This window comes from Notolepis coatsorum, assembly GCF_963971535.1.
Source record: "Notolepis coatsorum genome assembly, chromosome: 5".
NCBI classification, from domain to species: Eukaryota; Metazoa; Chordata; class Actinopteri; order Aulopiformes; family Paralepididae; genus Notolepis; species Notolepis coatsorum.
The window spans coordinates 83,421,311-83,439,895 of NC_140169.1; the positions used below are offsets into that span (position 1 = coordinate 83,421,311).

At 41.3% G+C, this 18,585-nt stretch overlaps 1 protein-coding gene across 1 annotated transcript in view; it reads right to left on the minus strand.

The window, feature by feature from the left end:
• Positions 1-18,585, minus strand: part of ylpm1 (YLP motif containing 1) — a 158,709-nt gene that overhangs the window by 49,301 nt on the left and 90,823 nt on the right. Inside the window, exons 24-26 of the mRNA XM_084314157.1 lie at positions 16,440-16,473; positions 13,984-14,026; positions 12,564-12,628 (exon numbers count right to left, since the gene is read on the minus strand). Of these exons, the coding sequence (XP_084170283.1) occupies positions 12,564-12,628; positions 13,984-14,026; positions 16,440-16,473 (142 nt within the window). The remainder of the gene's footprint in view (positions 1-12,563; positions 12,629-13,983; positions 14,027-16,439; positions 16,474-18,585) is intronic.

An 18,585-nucleotide genomic window follows, 5' to 3' on the forward strand; every position in this document is an offset into this window, starting at 1 on the left:
TACTCCAGAAACATTACCAAAAACTACACGAAAACATGCATAGACTATGGCTAGTTTGAATATAATGGTATGGAACACCGGTGGGATAAACAAACAACACAAGCGCAAAAGCGTGCTTACACTGATGAAAAAAGAACATGTGGACGTGGCACTATTAAGCGAAACGCACATTTTAGAGGGAGACATAAATACGTTAGCGGATAACATATACCATAATATTGGTCACTCTTCTTTTGCTACGAGAACTAGAGGGGTAGCCATAGTCGTCAGACGCAAATTAAATATCGAATTGAAAGGGGTATGGTCGGATGCTGAGGGGCGCATAACTATAGCTAGGATTATACACAATAACAGGAAAATTGCATTGGCAGCGGTATATGCCCCGAATTTGTACGAAGTGGGTTTCTTCACTTCACTAACAGGAGAAATGTTAAACCATCCCGAGTACTCATACATAATAGGTGCGGATTTTAATGCCATTTGGAACCCAAGGATGGACAAAACTTACCTTTCCTTCTCCAGCGAACAAAAGAATTCATCTAAAGCATTAAAAGATTGGTCGAAATCAACAGGAGTAACTGATTTATGGCGTTCACTTAACCCCATGACCCGCAAGTACTCCTGCCGTTCGGCGAGACACAACACACTATCCAGAATTGATTACGTCTTTGCATCCCCGAGAATATTCGATAAATACGAAGTGGAAATGACACCCAATGCGCTATCAGATCACTGCTACTTAATCCTGAAAGCAACATTTGGTACATTATCTACCCGGGCCCCAAGATGGCGTTTTAATTCGATGCTGCTTAACAACAAGGAATTCATTACACAAATTAAAGAAGCTCTCACAGTATTCCTACAAGTTAATGCTAACTCGGTGCAAGATCCCAGAATATTATGGATGTCGGTAAAGAGTATGATCAAGGATTTCTCGGATAGATTTACCTCCATATTGCGCAAAAATCAAAACACAAAACTGTCTGAAATGGAAACGCTTTACTCAACGCTTTTTAATTCTTTAAAATACAACAACTCTACTAGACTAGATAACCAAGTTAACATTCTAAAGACCGAGATCAAAGCAATGTACAGACAAAAATCGGAATTGCAAATACGCAGCACTAGACAACAGCAGTACTTCCAAGGTTCTAAACCTAGTCACCTATTAGCCATGCGACTAAGAATTAATGCAAAATTTGCAGATATAACTGCCATTAGGAAACAACAAGCTCTAGTAACAGAACCCAAAATAATAAACGATACATTCAAAGAATTCTACTCCGATTTATATAACTCAGAAACGACCTTTGATCAAGACAAATTAGACACATATCTTAATCAAATTACTCTCCCTAAACTTACAGATGAAGACGCTAAACAGTTAGAAGTACCGATCACATTAGAAGAACTCAAGAAGGCCATATCCGGAATGAAAAACGGCAAAGCTCCGGGAATTGACGGTATCCCATCAGAAATGTACATTTCTTGCTGGGACATATTTGGACCCTTATTACTAAATATGATCTTATACTCAGTCAAAGAGGGAAGCTTCATCGAACACCAAAATACCGCACTCATTTCAGTTCTTCACAAAAAAGACAAAGACCCCACTGAATGCGGTAGTTACCGTCCTTTAAGCCTCCTCGGAACCGATGTCAAACTGTACTCTAAGATATTAGCCATCAGATTGCAAAAGCATATGACGTCTTTAGTTCATACGGACCAAACAGGCTTCATAAAAGGTCGCCTGATCAATGATAACATAAGGCGAATACTGCACGTACTAGATACAGACAAAGAGGACATCACACCTAAGGCGATACTATCCCTGGATGCTATGAAAGCATTTGACAGGTTGGAATGGTCGTTTCTATGGGCAGTATTGGAAAGGATGGGGTTAGGAAAAGGTTTCATTGATATGATTAAAGTACTATACAAGGACCCATCGGCCATGATTACAACAGGCACAATCATCTCCAAAATCTTTCCGGTATCACGCTCTGCCAGACAGGGTTGCCCTCTTAGTCCCGGACTATTCAATTTATCATTAGAGCCTTTAGCACAATATATAAGACAATCCCAATCCATAGAACCAATCGTAATCAAGGGCACACAACAAAAAATTAGTTTATATGCGGACGACGTAATATTGTTCATGCAAAACCCCAACACCACATTGCCTCATCTGCTCAAGTTGATTGAGAACTTTGGTGATTTATCGGGATTTAAGATAAATTGGCCGAAGTCGGCTTTCCTTCCACTTAACACCCCTGCAAAAAAAGATATAACCCTCCCAGGTGCGATACCGATGGTAAAACATTTCAGATGCTTGGGAGTGGAAATATTCCCCACCATAAGACAAACGGCGAAGCACAATTACACAAAAATACAGAACAAAATCAAGGACGACCTGGACAGGTGGGCAAAACTTAAAAACTCAGTACAGGCAAGGGTATCAATAGTTAAGATGGATGTATTACCAAGAATCAATTTCTTCAGCTCAATGCTTCCGTTACCTCCTCCAGAGGGCTACTGGAAAAGATTACAAACCTCCACATACAAATTTATTTGGAATAACAAACCACCTCGCATAAAAAGATCCACCGCACAGAGAAGTAAAGCAGACGGTGGCATGGCAGTCCCAGATTTTTTACAATATTTTAATGCCTTCACATTGAGACCATTGAAGAAGATATGGTTTGACCCCGAGGCTTTGGTATCTTGGAGAAAATTAGAAGAAAACATAGTAGCCCCACAGAGATTGAAAGACATAGCATACACTAAACTTTCAATCAAGCATTGTGAGCGAGAATTTGGCCCAATAATAACCCATGCAATCAGGACATGGCGGGAAACTCAAAGGAAATTTCCTAACAATCAAGTATGGCATAATCACACTCCCATATTCAATAACAATGCTCTCTTAATGGGAAAACGACCTATAAGATTCCCTGTATGGGAAGAAAGAGGCATACACTCATTAGGGGATATTTTTAATAACAAGGGCCTCTGTAGTTATGTCGAAATATGCATAAAGTTTAACCTCACCGAGTCCACATGGCTTTTTTACATACAGTTACGACTTTGTATGAGATCTCACGGTGTTCCATTACACATACCAATTGAACACCACAGATACCACAAATTTTTCTATGACAGAGATACATTGGGAGGTTTTGTATCAGGTTTTTATTCACAATTACTAACGTCCTCGTACGAAACCCTTCAACTAGACAATGTCTGGAGGAGGGATATACCAGACCTGGAAAATGACTTTGATTGGCAAGGAGCCTGGGCAAATGTCCGACTTACATCAAGGAACCCGGATCATCAACAAATCAATCTGAACTATATTCACAGGACATACTTGACTCCTATAAGGCTGTGCAAAATGGGGCTTATACAAGACTCCAAATGCTCCCAATGTACAAATGGGGACGAAGGAACATTTATGCACATGTATTGGGACTGCCCACCAGTTAAGGCATTCTGGGAAGATGTGTCCCAACAATTATCAATACTCGTATTTTGGAATATACCTGTACACCCCGCGGTATTGCTATTGAATGATGTTTTTGAGTTTGCAGTGAACCCACAACTAAAAAGATTGGTTTTATCGGGTATCACAGTAGCTAAAAAACTGATTGCATCACGTTGGTTTCAACCGGAAAAAATGTGCCGGAAAGTGTGGTTTCTTACATATCTTGATGTGATATATCAAGAAATATCAACAGCAAGAATTCTAGGGCTCAATGAATCCAAAATGTTAATGTGGTTAGAAGTGGTGGAGAGAATAAAAGCTAGCCTATAATGGTGATGTCTGGTTAGGAGTGAGGGATAATGGAGGTACTATCCAAGAGGGGGTCCGGGAGGGGGGGATTTGAGCTGGAGCATATGTGTGTAGGGTTTTAGAAAATAGGTATTCGGGGTATATTATATACTAACATTTATATAATTGTAACTTCGCTGGATATACACGGTATACGGTTAAAATGTTATTATTGACTATTTTTGTTTTATCCTGTTTCTGTACTTGCATATATTTTAACCACCTTTACTGAAAGTTTCATTATACATTGTGTGTTGAGTACTGACTTTTAATAAGTTTTGTTTTGCAATAATAAAAAAAATGTAAAAAAAAAAAGAAAAAGAGGCGCCACTTTCTTCTTTTTTCCCCTTCTCATTTTGTCTATAAAAAAATATATACATATAGAGTACAACAAATTTATTTATCTATACAAATTTACATAAAGAGTAAAATAATAATAATCAAGAGGTCTATGCAGTTACAGGGGTTACACGAATCAGGGACCACAAAATGCACCTAAAATATGTATAGAAAGGAAATGTGGTTAGCTACATTCGGCAGTGTTAGAGACCTGTACCTTCAGACAGTAAAAAGAAGTGTGTGCAAATTGAGTTGGTTCAGTCAGTAACTTGAGTGCTTCCTGAAACATGTATACAAAACCCCCACTACCCAATAGATACTATCCGGTTTGTCTGTATTGAGACCCTCAGATAGTAAGAGGAGCATGTACACCCTGAGTATGCTCACCCTGCATAGAGAGTCATAAGTATATAAATCCATACAAAAAGAAAGGGCAAATTAAGTTTAGAAAAAAAAAAAATTATATATATATATAAAAAATAAAAAAGGCAATAACAAAAATTACGAAATAGGGAGCAGAAGAAAACGGCATGAACTTAGTCACAAGGTCATGGCTATAGCAACCTGAGTGGCATAGGGTTCTTTTTGAAGGAGTCACTCCGATTGAAATAACAATATTACCCTTCTGAGGCATAGGTGGCCACTCTATTGTGACTGGGCACTGTAATCCAACCAAAGTCTACAAGTTCAGCCGCACATTTAATATGTCGTAATCATGTCTATTGCTGTTGGTGTTGGTTTCAGCTGGCCCCGAGGTGTCCGTTAGACCTAGGTAAATGGTCTAATAAATTCAGGCCCAGTCTCTGTACATTCCAATCCGCGCATTGAGTACTCCTGAAGCATACACATAGAACCTTCATTATCCTGTCAAACCGGTCCAGTCTATTTATCTTGCAGCCTCTAAACAGAGGGAACGTTTACAATTTGAATGAGAGAGAGAGACACATGTAAAAGAAGAGCTAATAAAGAATAAAAAAAAAAGGAATTAGAAATGAGCGTAATTAGAATCCGCATCGGCTATTTGGGAAGCATAAAGTTGTTTCAGAAGCCAGTCCGCTTAATGTCAATAGCATCTCCCCATGAAGTATAAGTGTCAGGTCTAACGCGGTTGCCCAGTTTAGCCCAACCGATGTCTATAATTTCAGTCTCGCATTCTACATTAATTGTTCATTGCTGCCGGTGTCAGGTTAGCTTACCCCTAGGTACTCGTTAGGTAGCCGTCCACGCTAGGCTAGCTTGGCCTTGAGGTACGTTTCAGCATCGCCAACAGACATGAAGCGTAATCTGTCCCCGCTCTCCTCCGTAATCATCAGTTTGGCCGGGTAATGAAGACTAGGCCTCAGCCCCCGTTTGTAAAGTAGTGCCATCACATCGCGGTACGGTGCTCGCTGTTCCAACACAGCCGGGGTATAATCCTCATAGAAAGCAATTTGTTGACCGTCGTACTGCATCTCTGCCCTTCTCTTTCTGGCCTCCCGGATCACCCGTTCTTTGGTTTGATAATTATGGAACCTGATGATAACAGGCCTAGGCTTTTCACCCTGCTTCGGCTTAGCTGCTAGCGACCTGTGTGCACGGTCCAATTCTGGAGGGGTAGGGAGGGTTTCTGCCCCAAAAACCTGGGATAAAAGGGTAGCGAAGAAGGATGTTGGTCTCGGGCCCTCAATCTGTTCTGGTAGTCCAATGATCCGAAGGTTGTTACGCCGCCCTCGAGCCTCGAGGTCCTCCGCTTTAGCCTTTAGCATAGCATGGCTAGCCCTCAGATCGGCACATGTAGCCTCTAGCAACGCAATTCTTTCGCTTACAGATTCCGCATTCACCTCCAGGGACTTGACCCGCCGTCCGTTGTCGGCCACGTCCGATTTCATTTGGTCAAGTTTATTTTGCAGAGTGGTAATGGCTTTTCTGAACTCGGTGGTCATAGCCTCTTTGTGGTTTTCAAGCAGGGTGGCTAGCCAGGCCTTGCTAAAAGCGTCGTCCGCATCCTCTTCTTTCTGAACATCGCCCCGTTTTGGTTTTGGAGTCTTGGATGTCATCTTTGCGAGGACAAATATTTAGTTCGCTGTATCGATACTTGCATATAAAAAAGAGAACTATGAAGGTTTGTTGTCTTAAAATGTGGAATTTAAAAAAAACATGGAGAGAGGGAAAACACGTCTTACACCCTGCTCACCATACCGGAAGTCCCAGATGTTGATTTTTGCCAGCCTAACCCCCATCCTTATTTCTGCTTCCCGGGAGCCACGGCGGGACCTGAGCCCAAGCCAGACGGCGTTGATGGAGTCAGGAATGGAGAAAACATTCTTCCTGAAGACGAGAGGGGAGTGTTGCACGGAATTGCGGGCCGAGGTGTTGCAGCCCCGGGAACAACGCCGGTGGAGCAGCGGAGACCTGACGACGGCCTACCTAGAACCGCGAGATCTGGCAACGAAATTGCGAACTCGGGCGAAGAGCCACGGGGCCGGAACGAACGCCGATAGAGAAGCGGAGACCTGAAGCGAATATCCACGGAGAAGACGAGACACTACCAAACTTGGATAAACTATACGCAAAAAGAGGACTACATTTTTTCCATCTAAACATCAGAAGCCTCCTCCCCAAAATAGACGAACTTCGGCTACTATTTAGTAGTTGCAAGGTAGGAGTAATATGTTTCAGTGAAACTTGGCTTGACAGTTCAATAAGCAACTCCGAAATTGAGATTGAGAACTATATAATTGTAAGGAAAGATCGAAACCGAAACGGAGGTGTGTGTGCTTATATTAGGTCCGACATTGGTTTTAATATTAAATCAGATCTTGAACACGACGCGGTAGAAGCGCTGTGGCTTGATATTCTGTTACCCAAAAGCAAACCAATTATTTTTGGAGTCTGTTACAGGCCACCAGATCAGGGCAACTTTTATGATGATCTAGGAGATATGCTCCAAGTGCACAGATTTTGAGAAATCTGAAGTTGTTGTTATGGGAGATTTCAACACGGATTTACTTAAACAGAGCTCTGGATTAAAGTCTCTTCTGAACTATAGTAAATTGTTTGACCTGCACCAACTCATCACTGAACCTACCAGAGTTACCTCCCTTTCTCAGACCATAATCGACTTAATACTGGTCTCTGATAAACAAAGGATAACAAACAGTGGAGTTGTTGATTATGTACTCAGTGATCACCTTGCAATTTTCTGTACCAGAAAGGTACAGAGGGGTCATTCTGAGGGTCACAACAACATCAAAATCAGATCTTTAAGAAATTACAGCAAGGAAATGCTCCTGGATGGTTTAAGGGGTGTGGACTGGTCTCATGTAATGCACTGCAAAGAGGTTGAAAAAACATGGGACGGTTTTAAAACAACATTTCTTAAAGTGGTTGACAGATTAGCACCCAGGAAGATGGTCAGGATAAAGCAGAGGACACAGCCCTGGATTAATGATGACATTTTAAAAGCTATTAAAATAAGGAACAATCTTTTTAAACAATTTAAGAAGTCCAGGACAGACCAGGCTTTCCTAGATTTAAAGAAACACAAAAACTATGTAAATAGTTTGATTAAAGGGGCAAAGAAGGGCTTTTTCAATGAAAAAATAACAGAGTATAGGAACAACTCAAGGAAACTCTGGAGGACACTTAAAGAGGTAGGATACAGTAAGAAATTAAAGACTAAATCGGGCAATATCAGTTTAGAAATTGGAGACAAAATTTCAGCAGACAAATCAGAGGTGGCAGACTGTCTGAATAGCTATTTTACATCCATTGCAAAAACTATATCTGAAAAGATACCAGCTAAACCCGGCAACAACATAGAAAGTGAAGTCCAGAAATTCTACCTAGATCAGGGGGTTAAAGCAAATGCTTTTTCCTTTAGGAAAGTGACTGAGATGGAGGTCCAGGAAAAGCTTAAAAAACTTGACACCTCAAGGGCTACTGGATTAGACAACATCCCTGGTAAATTTTTGCAGGATGCTGCAGAAATCATTGCCCCATGTGTAGCTCACATTACCAACCTAGCCATTGACACAGGAACATTTCCAAGCAAAATGAAATCGGCAAGAGTTATTCCTCTCCACAAAAAGGGAAACAAATTAGAACCGGGTAACTACAGACCCATTTCCATCCTGGGCGTCCTATCAAAAACCATTGAGAGGCTTGTATATGAGCAAATAGACATGTATTTCTCCACTAATAACATCATGTACAAATACCAATCTGGTTTCAGGAGGTCCCACTCCACAGACACCTGCCTGCTGTTCCTCACAGATTACATCCGGAAAGAGGTAGATGAGGGAAAGTTCTGTGGAATGGTAATGTTAGACCTCCAGAAGGCATTTGATTCAGTGGATCACAACATCATGTTAATGAAGCTTAGGGCCCTAGGCTTTAATGAGGCAGCTCAGAAATTGATTGGTTCCTACCTAAGAGGGAGACAACAGGTGGTAGATATAAACGGAGTACTCTCCAGTCCTCGGACAGTTGAGTGCGGGGTCCCGCAAGGGAGTGTTTTGGGTCCGCTCCTTTTTCTCCTGTATATTAATGACCTGAAAGCAGCTTGCTCATGTGATTTGAGCAGTGGTTGAGCAGACATTGAGTGCAGAACTAGAGAAGGTTAGCGACTGGCTAGGCTACAACAAGCTGTCCCTCCACGTGGGGAAGACTGAGTCCATTCTATTCGGGTCAAAGGTCAGGCTCAGAAAATCGCCAGGTTTTAACATTAGAATAGGAGATACTGTTCTCACAGACAAAACATCTGTGAAATATCTTGGTTGCGTCCTGGAAAACAGCTTATCAGGGGAAAGCATGGCTCACCAAGCACTTACAAAGATCAATAACAGGACTAGATACCTAGCCAGAATCTCTCATTTTCTAGATCAGTCAGCGATGAAGATTCTTGCTGGAGCACTCATACAGTGTCACTATGACTATGCGTGTGGCTCCTGGTACAACAGTGCCCCCAAAAGTCAGAAAAAAAAACGACAGACTTCACAAAACAAGCTAATCAGGGTAATACTAAGGCTACCTGCCCGAACCCACCTTGACCCATCACACTTTGAGATCATGAGATGGCTTAAGGTGGAAGACAGAGTAAACCAGATAGGGATGTGCCTAGTTCACAGAATAGTGCACGGGGTAGTGCCAGTGTACTTCAACAACTACTTCAACCGAATCAGGGACACCCATGCATACCCAACTAGGTGCAGCTCAACTGACTTTGTGCCAGTCAGATTCAGAAGCTGTATGGGGAAGGAGTCATTTCTGTATTCTGTAATTCTATTGGAACAGTCTGCCCAGTGACCTGAATCGTAGACAATGCCGTTAGATTCAAGTCCAGCCTGAAGACATGGCTAAAAAGGGACTATACTTAACCTAGACACTTAGGCACCTTGCATGTTGTATGAGTCTGTTATGTATATAAATGTTAAATGGTATATGTGATGTGTTGTGATGTCATGTTTTGTATGATGCATGTATAAGCATCACCCTCCCCTACCCCCCCACAAGGACCACAATGGAAATAAGCTCTGAGCTTTTTTGTGTTTCATCCTTGGGAGTATATCCTGACTGTGCTTTTCTGTCACATGTTTTTTTTTTATATTGTCAAATAAAGTCATTCATTCATTCATTATCCCCAGGCCATCAGGTTGCTCAACGAACAATAACACTAGTATGCAACAACCATCAAATGCACTCACAGCACACACATCCACACGCACACACTCACTTTAAACAAACAAACACACTGCAGCACCCACTCTCCACACTTTAGAACACCTAGACAGTAGGATTCATTAATATGATAAAAGTACTATACACCGAGCCATCGGCCATGGTTATAACAGGTAAATTCACCTCCCCTCTCTTTCCTGTTTCGCGCTCGTCCAGACAGGGTTGTCCTCTTAGTCCCGGACTATTTGCTCTATCCTTAGAACCTTTAGCACAGTATATAAGACAATCCCAATCCATAGAGCCGATCTCAATTAGGGGCATACAGCATCATATTAGTTTATATGCGGACGATGTAATATTGTTCATGCAAAACCCTACCATCTCACTGCCTCATCTTCTCAAGCTGATAGATGATTTTGGCAATCGATCGGGTTTTAGGATAAATTGGCCAAAATCGGCCTTCCTTCCACTTAATGTCACTGCGAAGGCTACCTTCCTTCCAGAAAATATACAAATGGTAGAACACTTTAGATGTCTTGGAGTTGAAATATTCCCCACTATATGCCAAACAGTGAAGAATAATTATACAGGAATCCAAGATAGGATCACAAATGACTTTGACAGGTGGTCAAAACTTAAAAACTCAGTACAGGCCCGAGTATCAATAGTTAAGATGGATGTCTTACCCAGAATCAACTTCTTCAGCTCAATGCTACCGTTACCCCCCCTGTTGGTTACTGGAAAAAATTACACTCCGCCGCATATACATTTATTTGGAACAACAAACCTCCACGAATTAAAAGATCCACCGCACAGAGAAACAAAGCCGATGGAGGTTTAGCATTTCCAGACTTCTACCACTATTTTAAAGCGTACTCTTTAAGACCACTGATCACCTGGTTTGATTCTCAAGCATCTGTATCCTGGAGAACATTAGAAGAAAACATAGTGGCACCACAGAGACTGCAGGATGTAGTATACACCAACTTATCAATTAAGCAATGCAACTTGAAATTTGGCCCTCTTATTACACATGTGATCCGGATATGGCGTTACACACAGAAAAAATGTACTAACCTACATAAATGGCATAGACATTCTCCCATATTTAATAACAATGCACTCCTTATTGCACAACGACCTATCAGATTTCCCAAATGGGAAAAGAAGGGCATACATACTTTGGGAGATATCTTCAATGACCGGGGTTTCTGTAGCTATCAAGATATACATAACAAATTTAACCTCACCAGCTCCACATATTATTTCTATCTACAGTTATTAGGAACTTTGAAGGCTCATGGAGTCCCATTAAAGATACCACTTGAGCACCACAGATATCACAAATTCTTTTATGAAAAGGAGACATCGAGAGGCTTTGTCTCTGACTTTTATCGTCACTTACTTACGTCTTCGTATGAAGTCCTTCCCCTAGACTCAGTTTGGAGGAAGGATATACCATACTTTGAAGTAGATTTTGATTGGGCTGAAGTCTGGGCAAACGTTCGGCTATCGTCACGCAACCCGGATCATCAACAGATTCATCTTAATTTTATTCATAGGACTTACCTGACTCCTATACGACTGAACCGAATGGGGCTTAAACAAGACTCTCGATGTTCCTTATGTTTAAACGGTGATAGTGGTACATTTATGCATATGTATTGGGAATGCCCTCCTGTTAAGATATTTTGGGTAGAAGTAACCACGCTATTATCAGAATTTTTATTTCTGACAATACCTGTACTGCCTTCTGTATTGTTGTTGAATAATGTCTCTCAGTTATCACACTTTGTACATGTAAAGAGGCTAATCTTGTCCGGTCTTACAGCTGCCAAAAAGCTAATAGCATCACGCTGGATTCAACCGGATAAAATGTGTCAGAGGGTATGGATTCTTACCTATCTTGATGTGATTTATCTAGAGATATCTACCGCACGAATTCTAGGTGTTAATGAAGCCAGCATAGCAATCTGGTTAGATGTGGTGGAGAGGATAAAGCATTATATGAACTTTTAGTCCTTGATGTCAAACGGTATAATGGATGCTATCCAAGAGGGGGTCCTGTGGGGGGGGGGGGGGGGGAGAGCGAGCAAGAGCATAGTATATGTATTGTATTGTAATTAATTTGTGTATATTTTTTATCTACATCTATTTTTATTTAAAAACTGGGCTGCCATTATTGTTAGTATTATATCGGTAATAGTCCTGTGATTTATAGTGGATTTCTACTGTTAATGTTTGTGTGTAATGTAAAAAAAAAAACATTTGTTCAAAAAAAAAAAGAACACCTAGACACTTTATATTTATTGGCAAAGAATTTGCACTACAACCCATACCTCAGTACACCTACTGTAAATTGTACCTAAATTGTACCTCATCCCATTTCTGCTTTGCACTATATAGTATATTGTATATTAGTATATTGCATAGTATATTGTACAGTAACTCAGTTACTTCTATTCTGCATTGAACATTGTACATATGTACATACTGAACACTTGTCTACGTACGTGACTTATATTTTTTACATGCTATACTTATTTTATTTCATACTTATCTTTTTTGTCTAGCACATTCTCTGGAGCGTAACAGAAAGAAGCATTTTGTATAAAAGTATTCTGTACTTCTGTATGACAACTATTAAAGAAACTTGAACTTGAACTTAAATACCACACAAATAAACTGAGTTCAATACACAAGGCTGAAGTAATGGAGAAGTGTTAGTACATACTGTGAACTGATGATGTCTTGAAGTATCTGATGTGGAAGACACTAGCTGATGACACGGCCTCACATCTACAAAAGACAAAAGAAAACAGCTTTTTATTTTAGATTATTAAGTAATTAAAAGGGAATTTCTTTAGATTTGAGGCACCTCTATGACCGGCAATGTCACTCACTCACCCACAGCACACATTCACTCACATTTGTTAGCTACTCCTCCCCTAGTGGCAGCTCACAGGCGTTGCACTTTGGCTGTGTTCACACTGCATGCCCCGGTGCTCAAAGCTGATTCATTGCCCAGATCTGATTTTCTTTTATTTTGTATAGTTGTTCACAAAATAAATTTTATTAAAAAAAATACATTTTGTGGCCAAGATCAGATTCCAGTGGGAACTGGTCATGCTCCTGAACTCCATGTGCAAATGAACAATAACAAAGATGGACATAAACATTGACGACAATGAAGTGACAGTTTATGGTTTAATTTATAAGTTGATTGAGTGCGGTGGAGGCCAGGCTGGCCAGCTAATCGGTGAGCAGATGATAATGGGAGCTAGGAGGAGGTGAATGAGAGCCATTTCTTCTTTCAATATACTTTCAAACACAGAGCGGTTATGATTATGTTCCATCAAGGTTTGCTTGTACAGAAGTATCACTATCACGTCAAATAATTATAAGGTAAACACTTCACTCCACTGACCACCTCCTCCACAGCTGTCTTCCATGTTTGTATTCACTGAGTGACTCCCGCCACAGAATTGTGATGAATGTCAATCTAGAGTGACGTAAAGGTCAAATGAATTCCTATGACTGTTCCTATGATGTTCAGACTGAGGTCGCATTGCAAAAAAAACAGACTTGTATCTGATTAAGGACCACTGATCTGGGCCACGGTGAACATAGCCTTTGTGAGTTAGCTTTGCATCAAGGACACTGTTTGTCCATTCTATTAAAAAAGTAGAAAACTCCACACGTCTTCCATGCAACCCAGACGTTTATTTAAACACATACAATTTTGTTTTCTTCATCAGGTTATAACTTATATTTTTAACTTAATGAAGACATAGTATTGAAATGCTGCCTGTCTATAAACCAATAGGAGCATTGGAATCAGTGTGTAGTGTTCTTTATTTATTTATTTTTGGCCCAATCAGTGATCAAAACTCGAACAAATGGATACAGTAGCACCCCACAACGCAAAATAAGAAATAGTAATGAAGACATGTTTTTTCTTCACTACCCCAAGACATTAGGGACTCAAGAACAGTCCATTTTCCATTGTCCTGCCTCGAGACCCAAGACGACACTGTACCGAATTACTTAGAACCCACATGTCAAAAAGACCAGTACGATCCTTTAAGATGACGAGCTTATTGTAGCATCAAGCATACAAAGACAAACCAAAAAGAATGGAAGAGAGTACTCACGGCTGGCTGTTCCTGTAAACAACACGATTGCAGACAGAGAGACCTTGAAGGACATGATGGGACAGGGAGGGGAAAAAGCAAGTGATTAAAGCAGAAACAGTAAGGATTACGTCTTTTCTTGAGGGCTTGACACATTATGTGAGGAGGTGGGTTAATTAAGGGTGGGCTTAACCACTTTGTGACAGGAACGATTGAGAGGGGAAAAATGGCTTGAAAGTGACCAAAATGGCTTCTGGGCTCACTGGGCCCAGGGTAGTGCTACAGGGTCAGGCTGCTACAGGGTCGATCCACACCTTGAACTGGGTAGTTAATTTAGGAAAGTGCAGGCTTTCATTTCAGATAGCAAGTTTGTACCCGTTAGGAGGAAACAACCCACGCCTGTGCGGTAGGGCTGGGCGATATAACGATAACGATAAATATCGACGGGGCACCGGTTGAGAGAGTCAACAGCTTTAAGTACCTCGGAGCCTACATATCCGAGGACTTGACATGGACCACACACATTAACAGTGTTGTGAAGAAGGCACGACAACGCCTCTACTTCCTCAGGCGCCTAAGGAAGTTCCAAGTCAGCCAGAAGATCCTTAAGAACTTCTACTCATGTACAATAGAGAGCATCTTGACCGGCAACATCACCTCCTGGTTTGGGAATAGCACTGCACAAGACCAAAGCAGACTACAAAGAGTGACACGTTCAGCCGAACGCACAATTGGAGGGGGGCTCCCCACCCTCCAGAACATTTACTACAAGCGTTGCAAGGGCAAGGCTAAGAGAATCATTAAAGACTCCAGTCACCCGAACAACTGCCTCTTTGAACTGCTGCGGTCAGGCAAGCGATACAGGAGTCTCAAGGCGAGCACAGAAAGACTCAGAAGAAGCTTCTATCCCAGGGCCATCAGGCAGCTAAACGAACAATGAATGAACACTACACAACAACAACCACCAAACGCACATAGCACACACATCCACACGCACACACTCACTTTAAACAAACACACTGTAGCACCCACTCCACACACTTATAGCACACACCCACTTTAAACAAACACACTGTAGCACCCACTCCCCACACTTTATATTTATGGATGAAGGATTGCACTACAACTCGTACACCTTACTGTAAATTGTACCTAAAATTGTACCTCATCCCATTTCTGCTTTGCACTAGATAGTACTGTACATTAGTACACTGCATAGTATTGTGTATTGTATATTATATGGTAACTCAGAACATTGTACATATGTCTATACCGAACACTGTGACCTCATTTTCTTCTTCTAAATTCATGCTATATTATGTTATTATGTTATTTGATACTATCTTGTCTAGCACAGTCTCTGGAGCGTAACAGTAAGAAGCATTTTGTATGAAAGTATTCTATACTTCTGTATGACAACTATTAAAGAACTTGAACTTGATATTTTAATAATCGATATCGAATATCGAAATTAAAAAAAAAATCGAAAAATCGTTTTTTTGTTTTTTTTTACCTGCAACAGGGCAGTTTTAAAACCAGAGACAGTGGACAGACTTGTCTTTCTTGCCTGCAACTTAAAGTAATGGCTTTGGTTGTCCAAATGACAATACTGACCAAATTCAGATTTCTTTTTCTCTTGTCCATTTATTTAGTTTGCTTTCTAATTTAAAATACATTTTGAAACCGTCTGTACACAGTAGGCTATGTGTGCTAGCAGAGCTAGTCTCCAGTCACGAGTCACGGTGCACATGTGCGGTGGTTTGTCCACCAAAAAAGCGCCAAAAGATCGAAAATAAACTAGCAGAGCCAGAACTGTTCAACTCCCCTGGAGCCACAGCCAGCAGAGAAGCCGGTTTACTTTAGCTTTTAAACCAGCTGCAGCCTGAGAACTGGAGTGTGAGGGGATGTAACACTAAAGATGGCGGCAATGACAAAGAATTGCTGCAAAATAAACATACATCTGTTATAAAAAAATAAAATAAAAAAAATTATACTTATAACAATTCGATAATTATCGATATCGAGAAATAAAATAAAATTATCATACCGTTATCGCGATATGATTTTTTTCCATATCGCCCAGCCCTACTGTGCGGTTCCACGTTTCGCAATTATGCCACAATAATGTGGAACGCCCTACCCACAGCCGTAAAGGAATGTGAATCCCTACCCTCCTTCAAAACCGCCCTCAAAGAGCACCTATGGGTGGCTGCAATTAGGAACTGGCCCCGGTAAATGTCAAAATCACAGTTTATTTGTATGTCTTGTATGTCATAAATGTCTTGGTGAAGTGAAAATGGAGGACCCTGATGTAAACAAGACAAAAGTATTTTTCTGGTCTTCATCCTCTTAGCAGTTGTTAGTATTGAGCTGTACTGTATTGTACCCCTTCTGCAGTCTGTTAATAAAGTTTTCAATCAATCAATCAATCAGGTCTACAGCTGAGGCACCGCTAGATGTCTACTTAGTGCACTTACCAGATGCAGTTCGTCGAACCAGCACATTATTCCCCTGAAAAAGATTGAGAAGTTCGGTAGATCAATCAGCTCTATTAATTTCTCCGTACAAATATCAACAACTGACATTGGTCTCAACATCGAATGGTTCTAAATTCACCACGTTGAAGATTATTTTATGCTCAATTACAAGGCAATTGAAAGGAGTCTTTTAATTCCACATATCCCTCCTGGGTACACATATTCCCCTCCACATAACCTATTAATTTCTTCAGAGAGGTCAGAGGTCAGGGTCGCCTGCAGTGTGGTGCCCCTGGAGCAGTTTTGGGTGCAATGCCTTGCTCAAGAGCGATTTGGCAGAAATGTTGGGCACCGTAGATGTAATACCAACAACCCTCCAGTTGCTAGTTCACATCTGGAATGCATCCTCCTTTGAATGCCGGGAATCAAACCAGCAACCTTATGGCAAAAGTCGGCCTCTCTAGGTCATCCTGCCTTTGAAATCACAGCAGTCTTTTCCTGGCGCATTAGGCAGCCCTCCTAAATGTGTCTTTATCATAATTTACCAGGCAAGTGGATGAAGAGGAATGGACACAATCTTAATAAGGAGTAACAGCCTAGGGGAGTGGTAGCAACGTTCAAGATTATTTAGGCTTGCAAAGCCAGCTGTCGGTAGGCGTTTTTGTGATGTAAATTTGGCTTAAGCCTCTCCAATAGCCACAGGAAAACCGAACATAGTATGGGGGCAACATCGGCTCAGGAGGTAAAAGTAAAAAATATATATAACGAGAAAATAAAAAGACTACTCTACATACAATTTTTATCTATAGCGCCTACGTTTCAGTTTTATAACGAAATAGATTTTTATTTTGTATAAATAAAAGGTAAATGGACTGCATTTATATAGCGCTTTTACCACCCCCCCCCCCCCCCCCCAAAAAGCCATAGAGTCTAGCCAGGTCTAGGAGATAAATGGTTCTTCGTAAGAGGTACTAGATTGTTGATGTCTGTCAGTGTGGCATAGAGCAGAGTAGACAACGCCTACTAATGTAAACATGTAATCAGGCACCCTGGCTGCTTGTGTGCATCTGCTTGAAACGTAAGAAAGGATCATTTGTAGATGGCAATGCTAAAAAAAAAAAAAAAAAAAAAAAAAAAAAAAAAAGACGTGCAGTACTTTTCTACACGTGTTGCTCCTCCTTGGTGACCTGTTTGCAGTAAAGACAGCTGAAGTATTGCAGGCAGACCCAGGCGTTCATGCCTGACATGACCGGGGCTATTTCTGTCCGAGAGGTTAGCTCTGTTGCATTCATTCACTACTTGTCTCCTGCCCCCCAAGAAACACCATAGCAAGAGTTGCCTATAATATACCAGCTTGAAGAAGCAGTATAACATAACGAACTTATTACTAGTTACGAGGCCGCCGGTTGAGCTCAAGCTTCCTGCGAGGCAACAACCGACGAGAGAAGGCAGTGACCTCGGAGAGACTGGAGGTCCAGCTCCTGTTAGGTAGCTGACGTGAAGCTAGAAAGCTAACTATAAACACCACAACGCCCCTCTGCACAACGAGCAAACACGGTGGTGTTGTTGCTGTCGGACACAAGTCATGTCTAGCTCGCAAACTGATTGTTACTTTAGCCCCTTCCGTGACTGCGATGTGCAAGCCAGGGGCTTTGTCACTCGCAGCTCCATAGTAGCCAGGCTAATTTGGACCACCAAGCACTGCTTAAAAGCTCGGGGTGGGTCCGAAATATATCCGATATAAATTTAAAAAGGTACCCAGCGTCCAATTAAGGTTTCAGACACACACACGGCGGGGTTTGAAAGATCGGTGTTGCTAATAAACACTTTAAATCATTTTTATAAACTGGTCAACACTGCATTATTTCCGGCGTTGGGTGCACGATGCGCATGCGCTGTGATCAGAGCGCAGGCGCAGCAGGCAGCCAAATACGGAAATACAGCCGTTTTGAGCAGTGTTGACCAGTTTATAAAAATGATTTAAAATGTTTATTAGCAACGCCGAGCTTTCAAACCCCGCCGTGTGTGTGTCTGAAACCCTAATTGAACGCTGGGTACCTTTGAAATTTATATCCGATATATTTCGGACCCACCCCGAGCTTTTAAGCAGTGCTTGGTGGTACAAATGAGCCAAGACTCAGCCCTC